This window comes from Trypanosoma cruzi, genomic scaffold, assembly GCF_000209065.1.
Source record: "Trypanosoma cruzi strain CL Brener 1047053517179 genomic scaffold, whole genome shotgun sequence".
NCBI lineage: Eukaryota > Euglenozoa > Kinetoplastea > Trypanosomatida > Trypanosomatidae > Trypanosoma > Trypanosoma cruzi.
In genome coordinates this window covers 64908-82947 of record NW_001849351.1, presented here as the reverse complement: position 1 = coordinate 82947, position 18040 = coordinate 64908, and the positions used below count along the sequence as shown (strand labels likewise).

The 18040-nt window shown below is 50.2% G+C and overlaps 10 protein-coding genes across 10 annotated transcripts, besides 32 other annotated features; all 10 read left to right on the top strand.

The window, feature by feature from the left end:
- Window positions 1-676: a sequence feature (areas merged during assembly that could not be assigned to a particular haplotype. This can correspond to areas where the two haplotypes were merged or to regions with more than two copies in the genome that were merged during assembly.).
- On the top strand, window positions 1-1143 carry Tc00.1047053511865.90 (dynein heavy chain, putative; the record flags this gene model as incomplete). The annotated part of the gene is made up of 1 exon (XM_804012.1): window positions 1-1143. A coding segment is annotated over one exon (1143 nt), but the record flags the coding sequence as incomplete, so codon positions are not given.
- Window positions 677-712: a sequence feature (areas merged during assembly that could not be assigned to a particular haplotype. This can correspond to areas where the two haplotypes were merged or to regions with more than two copies in the genome that were merged during assembly.).
- Window positions 713-14168: a sequence feature (heterozygous, non-Esmeraldo-like haplotype).
- Window positions 1297-1383: a sequence feature (T-rich).
- Window positions 1756-1775: a microsatellite.
- Tc00.1047053511865.80 (hypothetical protein, conserved) lies at window positions 1789-2262 on the top strand (the record flags this gene model as incomplete). Its single annotated transcript, XM_804011.1, has 1 exon — window positions 1789-2262. One exon carries the CDS (start codon window positions 1789-1791, stop codon window positions 2260-2262), a length of 474 nt encoding a protein of 157 aa, XP_809104.1.
- Tc00.1047053511865.70 (hypothetical protein, conserved) lies at window positions 2654-4159 on the top strand (the record flags this gene model as incomplete). Its single annotated transcript, XM_804010.1, has 1 exon — window positions 2654-4159. One exon carries the CDS (start codon window positions 2654-2656, stop codon window positions 4157-4159), a length of 1506 nt encoding a protein of 501 aa, XP_809103.1.
- Window positions 4425-4488: a sequence feature (GA-rich).
- Tc00.1047053511865.60 (hypothetical protein, conserved) lies at window positions 4744-6012 on the top strand (the record flags this gene model as incomplete). Its single annotated transcript, XM_804009.1, has 1 exon — window positions 4744-6012. One exon carries the CDS (start codon window positions 4744-4746, stop codon window positions 6010-6012), a length of 1269 nt encoding a protein of 422 aa, XP_809102.1.
- Window positions 6452-6481: a microsatellite.
- Window positions 6904-6935: a microsatellite.
- Window positions 7064-7097: a sequence feature (A-rich).
- Window positions 7098-7122: a microsatellite.
- Window positions 7123-7151: a sequence feature (A-rich).
- Window positions 7286-7311: a sequence feature (AT_rich).
- Window positions 7310-7519, top strand: Tc00.1047053511865.54 (protein transport protein Sec61 gamma subunit, putative; the record flags this gene model as incomplete). Its single annotated transcript, XM_804013.1, has 1 exon — window positions 7310-7519. One exon carries the CDS (start codon window positions 7310-7312, stop codon window positions 7517-7519), a length of 210 nt encoding a protein of 69 aa, XP_809106.1.
- Window positions 7588-7611: a microsatellite.
- Window positions 7682-7708: a microsatellite.
- Window positions 8005-8047: a microsatellite.
- Window positions 8161-9279, top strand: Tc00.1047053511865.50 (hypothetical protein, conserved; the record flags this gene model as incomplete). Its single annotated transcript, XM_804008.1, has 1 exon — window positions 8161-9279. The coding sequence occupies one exon, from the start codon at window positions 8161-8163 to the stop codon at window positions 9277-9279; it is 1119 nt and encodes a 372-aa protein (XP_809101.1).
- Window positions 9394-9420: a microsatellite.
- On the top strand, window positions 9562-11454 carry Tc00.1047053511865.40 (hypothetical protein, conserved; the record flags this gene model as incomplete). Its single annotated transcript, XM_804007.1, has 1 exon — window positions 9562-11454. The coding sequence occupies one exon, from the start codon at window positions 9562-9564 to the stop codon at window positions 11452-11454; it is 1893 nt and encodes a 630-aa protein (XP_809100.1).
- Window positions 11548-11588: a microsatellite.
- Window positions 11694-11770: a sequence feature (CT-rich).
- Window positions 11971-12000: a microsatellite.
- On the top strand, window positions 12123-13925 carry Tc00.1047053511865.30 (hypothetical protein, conserved; the record flags this gene model as incomplete). The annotated part of the gene is made up of 1 exon (XM_804006.1): window positions 12123-13925. One exon carries the CDS (start codon window positions 12123-12125, stop codon window positions 13923-13925), a length of 1803 nt encoding a protein of 600 aa, XP_809099.1.
- Window positions 13964-13984: a sequence feature (AT_rich).
- Window positions 14168-14193: a microsatellite.
- Window positions 14169-14525: a sequence feature (areas merged during assembly that could not be assigned to a particular haplotype. This can correspond to areas where the two haplotypes were merged or to regions with more than two copies in the genome that were merged during assembly.).
- Tc00.1047053511865.19 (frataxin-like, mitochondrial precursor, putative) lies at window positions 14340-14900 on the top strand (the record flags this gene model as incomplete). The annotated part of the gene is made up of 1 exon (XM_804014.1): window positions 14340-14900. The coding sequence occupies one exon, from the start codon at window positions 14340-14342 to the stop codon at window positions 14898-14900; it is 561 nt and encodes a 186-aa protein (XP_809107.1).
- Window positions 14526-18040: a sequence feature (heterozygous, non-Esmeraldo-like haplotype).
- Window positions 15212-15247: a sequence feature (GA-rich).
- Window positions 15329-15393: a sequence feature (A-rich).
- Window positions 15617-15698: a sequence feature (CT-rich).
- On the top strand, window positions 15720-17462 carry Tc00.1047053511865.10 (hypothetical protein, conserved; the record flags this gene model as incomplete). Its single annotated transcript, XM_804005.1, has 1 exon — window positions 15720-17462. One exon carries the CDS (start codon window positions 15720-15722, stop codon window positions 17460-17462), a length of 1743 nt encoding a protein of 580 aa, XP_809098.1.
- Window positions 17464-17512: a sequence feature (T-rich).
- Window positions 17669-17728: a sequence feature (T-rich).
- Window positions 17729-17762: a microsatellite.
- Window positions 17822-17856: a microsatellite.
- Window positions 17913-17961: a sequence feature (T-rich).
- Window positions 18012-18031: a microsatellite.

The following is an 18040-nucleotide window of genomic DNA, read 5'->3' as shown; positions in this document are numbered from 1 at the left end:
AGCCACAATGCAAACACGGGTGGGGAGCGGATGGAATTTTCATCTGGCTACGCAATCCCTCTTTTTGACGATATCAATAAACACCGGGAGTTTATTCGGGAAACGTACCCCGATGTGGACGCGACCGAAGTTTTCCAGATGCATTCCAATGCGGATATTACGTACCGCACACGTCAGGCCCAGGAGGCACTCACCACCATCCTTGACATCCAGCCGCGCGACGCCGTCGTGAGCGGTGGCGTGACACGTGAAGAAAAGGTGCTGGGTATGGCAGACGGATTTTTGCGGCAGTTGCCAGAGAACTGGAGTGTGGACCGCAAGCTTCACATTGGCGATCGCCAACCACTCTCCATCTTTGCTGGACAGGAGATTGACCGCCTGAGTGTAACCATTCGCGCTATCCGGCAGACGTGTACGAACTTGAAGCTGGCGGTGGCAGGCACCATTATTCTTACGCCAGCGCTGCAGGATGCGCTGGACTACCTTTATGCCGCGCGTGTTCCACCGTCATGGGTGGCGGTTGGTTGGCCGTCGCCAAACATCTCCCTGTGGTTTACAGAGGTCCTGCGTCGCCACGAGCAGCTTGACAACTGGGCCCGCAACGGCCGGCCACCGGTGTACTGGCTACCCGGCTTCTTTAACCCGCAGGGATTCCTTACTTCTGTGCGTCAGGAGATCACTCGTAGCCACGCGAATGAGGCGGTACCGTGGGCTCTCGACAAGGTGGAGGCGCGAACGGAGGTGCGCTCCTCCGAGTTCCGCCCCAACCAAGAGCCGAAGGCGGAGGACCTCAAGACCGAGCGGGGCGAGGTTGTCATCTACGGCCTCTTTCTCGAGAGCGCCATGTGGGACAAGTCAAATAAGCGACTCAAGGACCCACCACCCGGCGATCTCTTCCGGGAGCTACCGATGCTGCTCATCTCGGCGTACAACAAGGACGCTCCGCAGCAAGCGGCAATCGCGCCCACTAAACCAGGACAAATGAAGGAGAAGCAGAAGAAGCAGGAGTACTACCGTTGTCCCGTGTACAAGTACCCGACGCGCTCCGATCTGCACTGGATCTTCGACGTGAATCTCCCCGTGGCGGAGGACGACGCGTACTGGCGCATGCGGGGTGTTGCCCTGTTGGGATCCACGGATTAGAGCACGCACACATTTAAGAGAAAAAAGAGAGAGAGAGAGAGAAGGATTTATTTAAAAAGGGAACGAAATGAAAAAAGAATAAGAATTTGACGAAATGTGCGACAATTGCTGTTCTTCTCGCACAATGTATAAAGACAATATTGGGGAGGGGGGAAAAAAAAAAAGAAAAAAGAGAGAGAAAGATTCAGTTCAAGTAAAAAAAAAAACATCGAAGAAGAGGAAATTAAAAAAAAATAAAAATTGAGGACTTTGATGTGAACGAATGCATGTAAATAACGGTCTGTAGGGCCCAATAGAGTCAACAACTCTCCAAACAAATTTTTGTGCAGTGCACATGTGTCCCTCAAGCAATTCTGCAAATGAAACCAAATGCGATGTTGCGGGGATCATACATGTATTTGTGCATCTGCGTGCATCACTATAACATAGGCTTATTGACCAATGTGTGTATGCATTGGATCCTTTTTTCTTTTTTTTTTGTGGTGATTTTGTCTTATAATTTGGGTACAACACACGGATTCAGTTGTTCTATCTCTCCTCTTTTTTGTTTTGTTTGTTCATTTGTGTGTGGTAAAGGAAAAACAAGGTTATAAATTTAGGATTGGTGGGAGGCATCATCATCATCATCATCAGGTTGGTGGCAAGATGCGCGCCTGTCGGGTGTGTCAGCGTGCACTGTGCAGCAAGGCGCTTGTGGCACCTGTGGCCGCGGATGTCATTGAGCGGGCGGGCACAAACCTTCCCGGAATTCCCCACACGTACCGCGTATGTCGCGCGTACCGTCAGTGGCTCAAACTTGCCGTTTTATGCCCGCCCTCCGCGCTGTGCGAGTTGAACGAACATGCACAAATGAACGAACGTTTTGTCATCATCATTCGGCAGAAGTTTCGCGAGGGTGCAGAGCTGCGCGATCCGGAGCAAATTGCCGTTGCCGTGCAGACTAGTGAGCGTAGTTTGGCGATGTTCCGCTTTTTGGCTGCTGATGGAGCGAAGCGGCGATTTCCGGAGGCACGGCCGCGGTTGAACCTCCACAAGATGGGCTTTCTTGAGATGGCGAAGATCAACTACACCCAGATGGCAAAGGAGTACTGGAACACATATGTGATGCGGCGCTGGTGAGGCAACCGTGTGTATATGTGGGCGGTTGGATGGGAGGAGACCAGCAGGAGGATGAGGGAGAGAAAGGAAGGAATGAGAGTGTTTTCCTCCTTACACGATGAGGAGAGAATGGGAGAGGGATTTTATGAGCCGTACACATGCAGCAGGCAAATTATTCTGCTGTTGTTGCTGTTGTTTCTTGATGTTGTTCCATATTTCTTTTTCTTTTTCTTTTTTTGCGCTACGCCCGCCATCGCGGCTTTAAGTGTCACCGAAGCAGCAGCAGCAGCGGCGCTCAGGGAGTTGTGGTGGGGAAACAAAAAAAGGTCCAAAGAAGAAAAAAAAGAGAAAGGAAGAGCATCTGGTGAAGTGGTATTGGTGCCCCATTGAATATCGCAGCATTTAAAATTTCATGTCCTTTTTGGACATGAGTCTGGACGACGTTGGCTCTTGCCGCAATGGCAGTGGCGTCGGCGACAATTTCAACGCGGATGGGTCGTCTCCTCACCCGTGCGATGTAGAAAAACGGCCATCTTTCGTACTGGCCGCCGACTCGCCGGCGAAGGAATTGCCAAGGCAGCGAGATTCACTTCACCAGGAAGACAAAGGGCCTCAAGAGGAGAACGGAGGAGAGAAGGCAGTATCACCCTCAGCGACCTGGGCCGGCACAAATCAAGAATGCACACAGACGCCGGATATATGCAGGGGGCTGCTCTTTCACCGTGGCTTGGAGTTGCTGCAGATGCAGACGGAAGTTGATCGACACACCGAAGAATGTGGGGGAAGTCTGGAAGACATGCTGGCCCCCGTCAGGCCACACCCGACCGTTGTTCGTGCTACGGGGGAGGTGGACCTTGTTCCTCACACCCCCTCTTTGTTTGGTTCTATGGCACGTGGCTCATTTTTAGAGGAGAGACGGGCGAAGGAGGATGCGGCGGCGGGTCGAAATACGCAAACACACGCCATGACGCTCCCGCCTTTGAAACAAAAATCCCAATCATCATCCATGTCGAGAATGAAAGCTAGTTTAAAGGTTCCCCCACACAAGTGGACCAAGAGTTTTTCGGAACAATACAAAAACTTGCTGCTTCAACGCGAGGAGGAGCTGCAGAAGACCGCGGAGGACTACGAGCGATACGCTGTGGAGTTGGCGAAGCAATTCAAACGACCCCCCGTTGTTCTCCCCACCCATTTAGTGAACTCCTTCGCGGACACAAACGTCATTGAGGCAAAGGATCACAAAGGACGGCGGGATATTTTCATAAAGCCGTTTTCGGCATCGAGTAGAAGCTTCAATCGCAGTGAGGATGATTTCAACGATGGCGCTTTGGAGAGTTTGCGAATGCACGAGGGTGAGGAGTCGTTTTTACAACAAAGACAACAAAAACAACAGCAACAGCGGAAGCAAAATCCAATGAATGCGTTTCCTCAGAGGGCTGTGAGCAAAGTGGAGGAAGAAAAAACCTCACGATTTACTATCCATTCGCTTTCTAACGGTGATCTTCGTGAGCGGGACGCCCTCCGTGGGCTGCGGTACTGGGATTCTGAGGCGCCTGCTGTGCGGAAACGTGTCCTACCGAGCCGACTGCTTGAAGAACGAACGAATAAGGCGTTTCATAAATATCGCTTTTACTCCCACCGTTTTGGTAAACTGTTGAAGGAACTGGCTATTGCCATTGGCGGTGAAGAGGGGGTCGAGCTGCTGCGTCGCTACGAAACACGCGAGGAATCTTTGCCACTGCCGCCAAAGTGCCGGGGGGACTTTTTTGAATCCGTTGTAGACTATGACATGTTGTTGAGGGAGCAGGAGCGTATTATGGAAGCGGCTGAGAATAACTTGAGGGAATACTATGGATATAGACTGGATAAATCTCCGGTGGCATCACAACAGCAATCTCTGCCGTTACTGCCGCATTAATTTTTGTTCTCATTGATGCTACCATTGCCAACGTGTAAACAGGCAATTTCTGTTTGGTGGTGACAGTGGCTGCCTGCCACTGTCGGCTGTTACGCGTATGTGGAATATGTATGATTATGAGAGATATCCCCTTTCTGCGCATAAGTACGTACCTTTTGTGTTGTTTTGCATAACTTTTGCTTTCATGTGATGCTGTTGTTTGTCGCCTTTGCTGCGGCTTTGACTGCACATTAATCAGTGAACGTCTCCCACTTTCCCTGGAGGCTTATTTCTTTCTGTGTTTATTTGTGTGTTAATCTTTATGTCTTTTTTTTTGTCTTTTTTTTTTTTAACTGACTGGACTTTGCCTGACAGCGTGCACGTAAGGCGGAGTAAAAAAAAATTGAACTGCGGGGCGGTCAATAGGCGCGAGAAGGGGAGTTGAAAAACGACGCGTGCAGGGAGTTGTCATTACACACATATACATATACAAATATAAACATTTATTACATTATTTTTGCATACACTCCTGCCGACGGGAGGAGGAATAATACGGAGGCATAGAGAAGGAAGAAGAAGAAGGAGGCGGAGGGGTAGAGAGAAGGATGCGTCGCACTTTATCTTGTCTGTCAACGCTTGTCAAAATAGGTCGAGGTGCAGAGAATGTGACGGAGGCAGCTAGCAACGCCCTTCTGGAATCCCTCCAAATGCATGGCTATTGCTACGTGCAGCATCCATTTATTCAGAAGGAGATTTTGGATCAGCTTCACCGTGACAGCCGCATCTTTTTTGAGCGGTACGTCACGGACACCACCGCCGCTGCTTCGAGACCGGCGACGATGACGACGCGATTTAAGCAAGACACGCACCAGCAGCCTGTTCTGCCCCTTTCGCCGTACGAGTTGGAGAGTATCAAGTCGCCCTCTGGATTCCGTGGGTACCACCGTTATGTCGGTGCCAGTGGGCTGGATGATGCCATTGAGTGTTTCTCCGTCGGTCGTGAGGTGGAGCATCCGGCACACCTGCGGGAGGCGTATTACAAACTGAGTGGGTGGAATGAAGAGGAGTACAAACCGCTCATTAGCCGACAGACGCCCTGGCAGGTGCTGCTTAGCCACCCCAGTGGCAATGCAAGCAGCCCCGGCACGGACACCTTTATGGCCGACTACCGTGAGATGATGTTGGCATACTTTGACCTCTGCGCGGAGGTGTCAATTGATGTGCTGCGACATATCAGCTGTGGATTAGGCGTCCGCCCCACGATTCCACAGGGCGGCCCAGACCCGGCGAGCGGCTACGATCTTGACTTCTTCACCCCCTTCCACAACAAACTTGACTTTGACCTGCAGGCAAAGTACTACCCACAGTTGGGACAGGTAACGCGCATGAATAATGGTGTGGAGATCAAAAACGCGCGCTCTGCCGCAAATCCGTATGGAGCAAAAGTACTGCGACGCAAAGGTGCCCTCGCGCAGCCATTGCTGAAGGAAGGCGCAGACGAGGCAAAAGGGGATGTAACCATTCGCCTTGACACACACAAAGACCTGAGCACCATCACCCTACTAGCGCAGGACGCCCTCGGTGGTCTGGAGGTTTGGGACGACGAGGATGAAAAGTACGTTGCCGTGCCTGTTCTCAATGACGCGCTGCTTGTCAACGCGGGTCTATTCTTGGAAAAGTGGACCGGTGGACTGCTAGAGGCAACACCGCACCGCGTGCGAAATGTGAAGGATGGAAGCAGTCGTTGCAGCGTTGTCTTTTTTTGTCTTCCAAACCACGACGCGAAGGTGGAGCCGCTGCTGCAGCAGGATGAGAACCCCTCGCTTGACGCCCAGGAAGGATTCTACGCCGGGGACTTGATGCCGGTATCATAATGAAAATGAGGGCACGGCATATGTCAGCATCCTCGCAGTCTCAGGACGCGGGAGATTGGCGGAGAAGAGGAGGAGGACCAGGGAAGAGGAAAAAAAAAAAAACGCAAACAAATAACGGTGGGATTTCTCTACTGAATTTTATAGAAGTTTAATAAACGAGAAGAAGAAAAAGAAGGGGGATGATTGTGAGAGGCCCGCAGGCAACACCGAGAAGGAAGGAAGGGGGTGATGTGGAGTATATATATATATATATATGTGTGTTATTTTTTTTTCGTAAGACTTTGCTGCAGGAGTAAAAAGGACAACAAAAGGAGGTTGATGAAGATGACAAACAATAACTCATGTATACATCATGTGTGCGTGTGTACAGGGAAAATGAGGAGAGCGTACCGCTCATGACGGATGCAGCCATTTGTAATGTTAACAAATTTTATAATCCAAAGAGAAAAGAAGAAAAAAAAAAAAAAAAGAGTGGGTGGATTACGAGGGGGACGAATTGAAGGCATGCGTGTGAACAGAAAATTAAATGAAAAAAGGAAAGAAGTAATATATATATACATACATGCTTGTGGTGGCTGTAATGGAAAGGGGGTTATTTTTTCGTTGTTGTTGTTCTTGTTGTTTTATAAGGCACGCGTGCACGCATTGATTCTTTTATACTTGGATGTATGCATGCAATGTGTGCTTTAGGCACAGTAATAGAAGGCATAGAGAGAGGCGTGGGGAGGGAAAGAGAGGGAGGAGAGTCCAGGCAGACAACACGAGGAATTGTTTGACTGCGCGCGGGAGGGTGGGGGACGGGTTTTTGCACTCTTCTCTTTTTATTATTTCTTTATTGTTGTTTTGTTGGCGTGTCTCGGTGGTGACTGCAGGGGTGACCCCAGAAAAAAGGAGAAGGAGGGAGAGAGAGAGAGAGAGAGAGAACGACGCCTTCGTACTCGTTCCTTTACGCACACATCCTTTTTTATTTTTGTTGTCCGTGACGTTGTGGCGTATTCTCGCCGTAACCACGACGCTGCTCACGTCAGATGATGGGGAAAAAAACGTAACATTTCTTTTCTGTTGTTGTTGTTTTTCTTCCCCTCCACCCACACACACACACACACACACCTTTTTTTTTTTTTTTTGTTATTCTTTTTATGTTGCCTACATGCGTGGGTGACTCCCCAAAGAGGGTTTGCCCGAAGCAAAGAAGAAGGTGTGTATCCGTTAGGGCACATTCTGCAGGATTCAGTCAGTTGGTTACGTCGATATACGAGGCATCATTGAAGGCAAAAAATAAAAAATAAAAATAAAAATGGACTTTCTTGACGAAGCCGTCATTTATCCTGTTACGGCGTTCATCCGCAACAGCCGCATGCTCGTGCGTAAATGCCAGAAGCCGAACTACAGCGAGTTCACCACGGCGGCAATGGCGACGCTGATGGGATTTGTCATCATGGGATTTCTAGGATTTTTTGTCAAGGTCATTTTCATTCCAATCAACAACGTCATCTTGGGAGCATAAACCGCAAGGAAAGTACATGACATGGAAGGCGGAAGGAGAGGGGCATAATTTACCCAAGACATGATGTCCATATATATATACATATACATATATACAAACACGGAAAGAATACACGTAATGTAGATGTATATATAACATGTATGAAGAAGATACAAGGGAACCGTATATGTATATATATATATATATGTAGGAAGGGGGGATGGTTGTGTGTGTGTGTGGATAGATGGATGTTTTGGTCCGAAATATTTATTTAACTGTGCGTGAGGACAGACGCATCTCCTGCATGAACTTCACCATTCTCCCTCTTTTTCCCCCTCTTCATACATCTCTTCTGCACTACTTTCATGATTTATTTATTTTATATAAACTGTGCTTCACACTGATACTTTGTGTTTGTGTTTCTTCTTAAATTTATTTTTTCTTCTAAAATGTGGACGGGATAAAACCGTCACTTGTTCTATTGGGATCCCCTTACATCCCCTCAGTATTATTATTATTATTATTATTATTATTATTATTATTACCATTTTCTTTTATAAATGGACATGACACTTCTTTCTTTTTGACTGATATTGGCTGGGGGAATATATAAAGGTGGATTAGAAGGGTGGTGGGAGAGGATTCTTTCCCGCTGGTGTGAAATGGCGGCGATCAAGCGTTCACTGAACGTTGGTGTGGTTGGTATGGGCAACATGGGTGTTCCCATCGCCCGCAATCTTGGCTTCAAGGCCCGTAGTGCCATGTACCTTCAGATACATAGCCGGACACTTAGCAAAGCTCGCCGTGTATGCGATGACCTTTCGGTGGATGGTGCCTCATGCGCCATGCGGATTCATGATCGATATTCAACCATGACCAAATGGTGTGATGTGTTGCTGTTGGCATTGGCTGATGTGCATGCGGCACGACATGCTCTTTTGGAGGACAGTGAGGCACTCATTCGCAACGCACGCAAGGGTCAGATCATCGTGGATCACACAACGGTGGATATTGACACTTCCCGCGAGTGTGCATACGAAGCCGAGAAAAGGGGTGCGTACTTTTTGGATGCCCCAATGAGTGGCAGTCCGCGCGCCTGCTTTAATGCTCAGCTGGTGTTAATGGTTGGAGGCCACGCAGAGTCGTTTCAAAAAATGCTGCCAATATTTCACATGTATGCTGATAATGTCCATCACATGGGCGGGAGTGGCAGTGGATCGGCGACCAAAATGATCACACAGGCCCTCGTTGCTTCCCACAACGCGGCTGCGGCAGAGGCGTTGATTATGGCACACCGATTGGGCGTAGAAGACCAAAAAAAACTGGTGCAGGTGCTGGACGCCTCATGGAGCTCCAGTACGATGCTGCGCCGCAATGCAGCGTTGCTGCAGGACCTTATTCGTAACCCCGACAAAGCCCCACCCACATCCACCGCCAGCGTGGACCGACTGCTAGAGGACCTTGCTCTGCTTGATGCATCGCTACCAAAGAGAACGGGAACAACGAACTCCTCTGAAAATACAGATACCGATGAGCCCTATCCTGTCTTGGACACGGCGCTTCGCTCGCTGGCAGCCGCTTCCGATGCAGGGATGGGTGATCGGGATATCGCTACCGTTGTGCATTACGTTCAGGCGGGGGAAGTGGAGCTACGCAACCGCCGTGTGATGAATTTTGCGAGCGCTGACAGCATGGGGCGAGGCGAGGCGGTATGTGGGGGTGCGGCGGTGGAGAACGCGGAAACGGAGCCTGTGGAGTTTGGAAAAGAAGACTTTTACTAGCGAGTAAAGCAAAGTGGGGAGGAGTGGGTTTTTACATTGTTTAGCTAAATATTAAGGAGAATGAGCGTGTTGTAACTGATGGTTGGTTGGCGCTTGTCTCATTTTATTTTACCTGGGAGGGAGGGAGGGAGGGAGGAGGGGGGCCAAGTGACTGAGCTTCCACTTTTCTGTGTGTGTTTGTGTGTGTGTGATGAGCCGATTTTTGATTCCGTTGCTGTTGACTGCAATAAATAAGAAGGGTGGTATAGGATATATATATATATAGGGGGAGGGCAGAAAGATATGGAGAGCGAAGCCGCTGGCTTACTTCGTACCGCAGCTCTTGAAAGGCACATGCAATCCATCCAGCAGAGTGCGCCTGCTGCACGCATCAATCGCGCTCAGTGTGTGCTGGTTGCCAGTTGTCTCCGGAAAATCTTTAATATATTGTCGCGCCTTCCTGATCCATCACCCTCGCTGCAGTTGTTAACTGTCTTTTCGTCCGCCGACATGCTGGTTCAGGAAATGAGCTGTGAGGGGTGGGAACAGACTTTGCAGAGTCGTTTCACCTGCAGTGACTCCTTCACGGGACTCTTTGGGCGCATGAGGAAGGCCTGGCGACTTCACTCCACGACAACGTGGGAATGGGAGCACAAAAACGCCATCCGTGAAGATGAATTGTCAAATGCCTCCAAGTACGTGCAGCTCCTACGGAGTGGTGTGCTGATCTCAATTTTCCGCACGGCCGAAGAAAAAGAAAAAGGAAAAAAAAGAGGTGCGTCGGTAAACGAGCCTGAGGCGTCAGAGGAGCAGGTGATTTGTGCCTTCCGTCGGCACCAGTTCGGTAGCTGGAAAATGCCCTTTGAGGAACTTACACCACCCGTCGGTAGTGCACATGACGAGTTGGTAAAGTCGGGGAATGCGTTTCTTTTATTTGATGTGCACAGCGGCTACCGCTACAAGGGTACAGCTGTACGGTTGCATGAACTCGAGGAAAATAACGGGCGGCTTATTTCCCCTGAAACCCACACGGCGTTTGTGCAGGACATGGTTGTCCGCGCCACTTGGTCCCATCCAAATATAGTCCCTTTTATCGGGGCCTTCACGCAGAAAATGTCGACACACGACGGTGACGCCTTTGTGGCGTCTGTGACACCCACACCGGCACTTGGAGTTATCATGAGAGATGTGACGGGCTTTACAGTGCAGTCTGTTGTGAATGACAATGTCAAGGCCTCTGTCGCCTCGTACATAGTTTGTCCATCGGGCAGCCGCAAGGACGTGGCGACGTACGTTTCCCTGCATGAGCTTCTCTTCGTTCAGCGTCGACGGTTCACGCTTCGAGAAGCCCTCGGCATCACCCTTCAAGTAGCGGAGGCGCTTCAATATATTTTAATGGACGAAACGCAGGTGCCCTCTGAAGTGGCTGCGGCGTGGATTGTGGTATCGCCGTCGAACATTTTTCTCTGCCCCATTCCTCCTACCGGTGAGACGAGGATGGCGGCGGGTCCCGAGAGGGGGCGTTCACCGTCGTGCTGGGAACAGGAATGTACCGTGGAGAACAGGGAGATGGAGGAGGGACATGTGAGATTTGTTCATATGCCAGCCACTGGGGCTTTTGCGGTCATGTACGCGCCTCCCGTGTATGTTGAGGGCAGCCCGTTCAGTCGCTGGCAGTCACATCCACATGCCGCCAACCCAGTCACTTATGCCCTCATCCAACTCTTCATTGCACTCATCAGCAATGAGCCTCCGTATCGCCTCTTGGGGCGACAGAAGGATCTCGCCGCGCGTATTTTTAAGGCAGCAGAGACGATGGATGGAGAACACGATTCTACCACGTTGGATGATGAAGCGGCGGATGCTTTGCCGTTTGTGAAAGTGAGCATTCCAATAGGAAGTGTCATCCCGGCAGGTCTCCCGGCGGAGATGCGGCAGCTCTGTGAGCGCGGCTTACTGCTACAGCACCCGTCTCCGGAAAGCACGAGGAACGGCCTCACACTGGAAGAATTTTTTGGTAGGATGCACGCGATGTGGGAGAATGCCGCCGATGTGCCTGTCGCGTTGACGGAGCAGCGGTGCTACGAGATCACAGGGGACAGCCCCGGTGTGTCGCAGAGCGATGAATTTCATTCATCATTTGAAATGGTGTCTTTTCGGACATTGCTGGATGACTACGGCGATCTTTCCCAGTGATCGCATGACTGAACCTTTTCGACTATAACGCGTTCACACGGTGTAAAAAGATCCAACACGATATACATGGAAAGAAACACACAAGCCCCCATGTTTTTTTTTTTTTTTTTTTTTTTTTTTTTTTTTTTTTTTTTACCCTCCTCCTCTTTCACTTATTTATTCCCTTTCATCTTCTCCCTCCTTTCTCACTCCACTCAGCTCCATGTGCGCAGTCTTCATGTTGACATGTGTCACTTGACAAAAAAAAAAAAAAGAGGGGGGAGGGGAGAAAAGATGAATGTGAAGGGGGATGAAAAGTGAAAGAAGAGGAAGAAGATATATATACACATCTTGTTTGATTGCAAGCGGATTAGCGAACGGAAATATAACAAAAAAAAGTATGGGGGATGGCAGTTTTTTTGTCTTTTTTTTTGGGGGGGGGGGGGGTCTTCCGTGTATTTATGTATATGTGTACTTGTATGTTTCCTTTTCCCTGTGTGTATGTCTGTGAGAGGCTGTAGGTCGAGGGATTTATCCTTTTTTTTTTTTCTTTTTTCTTTTTCTTTTCTGCTTCCTCTTTGCCTATCGCCAGGTCGAAGCCACGTGTAGGGGCAACTTCCCTTTTTACATGACAGGGATAAGAGGGGAAGCAAAGGGGTGTGTTATTCTGTTTGCAAATTGTGGCGCGGATGGCCACCGTGGATCGGACTCCCTCGACGAAGAGCCTGACGGATTTGCCAAAAGACGCCGACTCTGCCGTCTCTAGTTTGCTTGACGACGACGATGATGACGCCCGCACACGAATCTCCCCTGATGGGCAGGTGGCACCTCGAGGTTCGAGGAGAAGTACTGCGGCCTCCCCCGCCAGCAGTGGAGCGGCACAGGACGTCTTCCGCTGCCCCTCAGAGGCGGTGGTGTCTCTTGAGCAGCACTACCTCACCACAGTGCAGCAGTTAGAGAAAATAAAGCGCATGTACCATCGACTCGACACCCACAACGACGATCTGGAGGATTCCTTTGTTGTGCTTCGCGATCGACTGGACGCCTTTCGCTCATTTGTTGTCGTTCGTCTCAGCAGGACCGCAAAGGAACTGCGTGGGGAGGTGCGTTTTTTGCGAGACACGGTCTTATTTCTGATGGAAGATTTTGCGGAAAACTTGCGTCGGTGTGGGAGGCATATTATCTCCCGCGTCAAGCACGCTGGTGGGGCGAGTGAGCCACCATCGCTGCCGCTGGGACCGTTTCATCTCGTACCTGCGAGTGACGTTCACCACAACCATCCAAACTCCTTCTGTGTGCATGGCAATGTGAACACCATGAATACTGATCCAGAGAAGAGAAAACAAAGTGGTTTGCTCTCGCGGGAGGCACTTGTGCGCAGCCCCCGTTCCCCTCGCTCGGCTTTTCCGGCCACTCCTGGCTCTATGGCGGAGCTACGGGGAGCTCTGGACAAAGCACTGCGGAAGCAAGAGCATCTGGAAGACAAATTTATCCGGCAGCAACAAAGTTACGAAAAACACATTCAAAGCATAAAGGATTTGCATGCGCAAAAGGAGCGCACCTTGCGGCGACGAATAGAGTTACTCGAGCGCTTTGTTAGACGTGATGTGTCCGGCGAGAACTTCACTGACGACAGCACTAGGAGGGATGGCGATGATGACGAGTTTCATGAGGCCGGCAGCAATGGAAGGTCACCACATTCGTCAAAACTGTTTAGGAGAGATTTGTTTGCTAATAAAAATCATGGCGTGGATCCGCGGTTAAGTACAAGTAATGCGCTTAACTGCACGTCACGTCGATCTCGTCTTTCGATAGAGCGAACCCCACCGGGGGAGGCGGATGCACTTGGCGAGGAGTTGTGCAGCAAACGTGAGGGCGAGAAATCGGGCGGGTGGGGCGCCCCTTCGTCCGTGTACGCGATGGCTGCCGGTGAGCACGCAAGCACGGCGTCCGATGGAAATGGTGTCAGTCGTCGCGCTCATCGTTCTCCCCGCAATGAAGGCCGTCCGCGCCAGCGTTTCTCTGCGCCGGGTGAGGCGGCGGCGGCGATGGAGCCGTGGACACTGGGACACGATGTGGAGCGCCGTGTGCGGTCGCAGATGTTGTCGGGTGGCCGTAAAACCCCCTACGAGGGGAGATGTTGTAGGCACTTTTCCCCCACATCAAGGCGGGAGGAAAAGGAACTGGAGGCGGCGGCGGCTCGTTTGTTGGATGTTGTGTCCGATGCATACACAGCTCAAAACGATCAACACCAACGGCAGCGTGAGCATCCACGCGTAAAAAGTGGCGTTTGTGAGGATGACGTGGTCAGTCGACTGTATTACCTGCGGCGACCACCACCCAGGCGTCCTGGCACGAAAACATATCTCTCTCCCGTACCCAGGAGCGGATCAGTGCCTCGTCCTGAGAAGTTTTCGGACGTCTCCACAGTGGCGCGTGGGCTGTGGGCGGAGAAGTTGCTGCAACAACGGGCCACCCAGCGGCTGAGCTGAGAGGACGAGAGGAAGTGCACATTCCATGTATTCTGTCCTTTATATATATATATATATATGCGTGTGTTTGTGCGTTTCATGTATTTTCAATCATGATTATTGCATTGACCTTCTGTCATTGTATGGTTTCCGCTGCTAGTTACGCTCCATATGTCTGTATCCTGTTTTTCCTGTTCTTGCTGATGCTGATTTTTTAATGTATGCACATACGCATCCATTATACATTGATATGTGTAGGCATTTGTGTGTGTGTGTGTGTTTGTGTGTGCCTTTGAAAATTCCCCATTGATAACTGGGATCTTTTCACTCTTTTCATTGTGCCCCTCTTTCTTTCTTTTTCTCGATTTATATATCTGCTTCTTGTGCTTCACTGACGGCGTTGCATCACATTGACAGGGAAGAGGAGAGAGCCGGATGTTGTCCCTAACGATGCGTCGTGTGGCAGCAACAACAACAACAAAAACAGCTGCGGCAATAATCATGCCATCGTGCCTGGGGACGAGAGTGCGCGGGATGAACGCCACCTCCCTAAAGACGATTTGCAGATGTGGCACCACGACCCGAGTTGCGCTTGCTGGAGTTAAAGGGCAAACTTACTCACGTTTAGGAATGGATGGATTTACAGACGTCAAGTACAACAATGCGGCAGATTTGTTTTTGGAACACGTGGAAAATGTTCTGGAAAGTGTTGACAGCAGTGCCATTGAGGAAGTAAATCTTTTGGGTGGAGTCCTCTCTGTTGAGACGGTGTCGAGTGGAACTTTTGTGCTTAACAAGCAAGCGCCGAATGTGCAGCTGTGGCTCTCATCACCCGTCTCCGGGCCGCACCACTACGACATGGTCCTGCCGGCTGGGAAAGACAGAGTGGAGGGGGTGAATGATGTACAGTGGCTTGCTGACAGCGATGGACACTCCCTAAAGGAGAAGCTGGAGAGGGAGTTAACGGAGACGCTGGGAGTGGAAGTGAAACTTTAACGGTGGGGGGAAGTGAAGAAGAAGAAAAAGAAAAGTAAGGGACGAGCGGTGGGGAATGTACAGACGGAATTGATCGCAGAGCATCGGATTTGCCGCTTCCCTGCCAGAGGGTTTTTTTGTGTGTGTGTGTGTGTGTTTCTGTGTACGCACTGCAATGACGTTGCATCTGTGGCGTGGGTTGAAGGACAAATCTGGCGAAGGCAAAGATGCACATGCCGTGCAGGTGCCAATGACGTGAGTTAGCCGCCGCGCCACTGTGGACGGGCATGACGGAAGAGAGTTGTTTGTGACAAACACACACACACACACACTCTCTCTCTCTTTCTTTCTTTTTTCTCTCTTTTTTTTCCAATGCAGTTCCTGCTGTTGTGTTATATTTGTATGATTAGTTCCCATCCAAACCACTGCCACCACTATATCCCCACATGTTTTCATTTACCCTTTTTGGTTTGTTGTTGTTGTTTCTTTTTTATTTTATTTGTTTTTTTTTTTTGCCGTTGTTTCACACGCACGCCAAAATCACAACGGCCTGCAACCCCCAACACCACCACCATACATACACACCGCCTGCCAATATATTAATATAATAGCGGTACTGGGGTGTAGTAGTGACCGTAGTAGCAGTCCACTCTTTCCGGCACCAGCGCTCCGCTGCGACAGGGACATCTGGGAACGGGGGGCACTACAAAATTAACCACAAGGAAGGAACTTGTGGCAGGAAGGAAGGGGAAAAAAAAGAAAAAAGAAAGAGAGAAGGAGGGGGGCGAAGAAGCCACACAAAAAAGAAAAAAAGAAAAAGGGGGTGTTTGAAGTGAGGGAATGATAGTCGAAAGCCATTTGGAGGTGGACGAGCACCACAACGCACCGAACGGACCCATCGAAGAATCCAACAGCAAACACACACCCGAGTTGCACGATCTGTCCAAGGAGGGAAGCGATGTCCCACTGACAGGCACGAGTGGTAACGGCGGATCGGCGCCCGCGCGAGTTTTATCGCCGCGTGCCCAATCTGCAGAAAGCGGTGCAGGAGATAACGGCAAAGCGATACCTGCGCCGCGGCAACCCTCCGATGACGAGGTGCAGAAGACCCCCATCCGAAAGGAGGAGGCGCCAAAAAAGGCAGACAGCTCTGCGAGAAGCTTCTCGGATTGCGGTTCGGATCCGCCCGAGGCCGCGGCGATGGCCCCTGTTCCTACGCCGCAGCCGTCGGTGAATGCGGCAGCGGTGACGACATACAAGAAGACATTTGAGGGCAGTCAATGGGCGTCTTTGCTTTCTTCCATGCACGACACCATTATGCGGACGTTGCTAAACGAAGTCTCAAGGGCGACAGGACTACCGGATACGAAAATCCGTGTTGTTGAGATGAAAATGGAGGGGGATTCAACACTTGTTACGGAGATTTCTCTGTTCCATGACTCCACCAAGTCGGCGGAGGATATGGATCACGCTCTGAATGCCTATGCCTTTGAGGGGATGAAGCAACTGCTGGAAATGAGGAGCTTCTCTGAAAATTGTCAACCCACAAACCATAACGTCACTCTGCAGGGAAAGGCAACACTCTCTAAAGGCAAAACTGCTGCTTCTGCGGACGAAGATGATAACGTTAATGGAGTGAAGAAGGATAGCCCGAGCGGTGTGCATGTTGCTTGCTTAAACGCTGCGGACGAGGCAGCAACGAGTAATGAAGAGACAGTGGCGGAGAACACTCATCCAACAGGAAGTCCGAAAAAGACGGGTGTCGTGATGCGGGGAAAAGTGCATAGGGACGAGGCCAGAACGAAGAAAACGCCTTCCCCAACACCAGTGAAAAAAGGGCTGAAGAAGCAGAAGGTGGCACAGAGGGGCAAATCTCCCACTGAAAAGATGGAGACTTCTCCGCTGAAGGGAAGTACGCCAAGAAGAGCCCTCACACCACGAGGAGTGACAACGTCATACACAGAGGCAAACACACCAAATGGACCATTCACGCCTAGAGGGGCGGCAAAATCATACGCAAGGGCAAGCACGCCAAACGTGAGGCGGTCCGGCAAGGGGTTTCTTCCGTTCTCAAGCAAATTTATCACCACATTGTCTCCTCATGCCGCGCGCTTGCAATATTCTCCTCGGCCTGTTGGCCGTCCGCGGACAGCAGCTGCAGCTGAGCGTGAAACACCGCGGCGTCGCGCATCAGCGCGAGCCTCTCCGTTGCGCACGTACTCTGCATCGCGAGGAAGAAGTTCCGAAGGGCCAGCCAGTGTCTCCAAGCAGGTTGCAAATACAGCTGACTCCAGTGTTATCAAACGGCCAAACGGTGTTGTCAATCGCGGTGGTGTGCGTCCAATTCCACCCCAGCGTGTCATTCGTGTGGGTCTCCCGACCTTTCCGCGCACCCCACGAGTGAGTGCAGTGGCAGTCTCGTCTCTCCCTGAGGCGCAGGAGTATGGAGAGGCTGAGGGTTTTGTCGGCACCGACCACGCGGCGTCTACTCCCGTCGAGGCGCCTCCAGTGCACGAAAACGATGGTGAGCCTCACGAAAAAGTTGCAGCCATGACACCAAATTCGGTGGGTTTCGAGCAGTAGTAAAAAAAAAAAAAAAAAAGAGAGAGACGAGAAAAAAAAAAAAAAGAAAACATTGGCCGCTTGAGAAGACATCCCGGTCTCTTGCAAAAAATCGCTCTCTCCGGTGGTAAAAACACGGGTTAGGAAAGCGTCTGCTCCCCGCGTTTCCCCCCACACACCAGGAATAGAGTCGCAACAGCGCAATTACTCTTTTTTTTTTTTTACGCAAAAAAAAAAAAATGAATACAAAGAAACAACAACAAAATAATAAAAAAAAAAGGAAAAGAAAATAAATAAATAAATAAATAAGTAAATAAATAATGGTTGCTGGCAGGGCTGCTTGTGATCAAAGGGTTTTGTTTGTTTGTTTTGTGTGTGTGGAGAGAGAGAGAGAGAGAGAGAGAGAGAGAGAGAGGAGGCAAATTTTTAATACCACCCGTTGTTCCCGCGCGCCACGGGGGTAACGAAGTGAAAACTAAAAAAAAAAAAAAAAAGAAGTAAAAAAGGGAGAGACATAAAATTGATGTGGTGGCATTTAGCGAGAAGAATGGGTTTTTGGGTCGTATCGCCTTTTTTTTTTTTTTTTTTTTGGGGGTGTG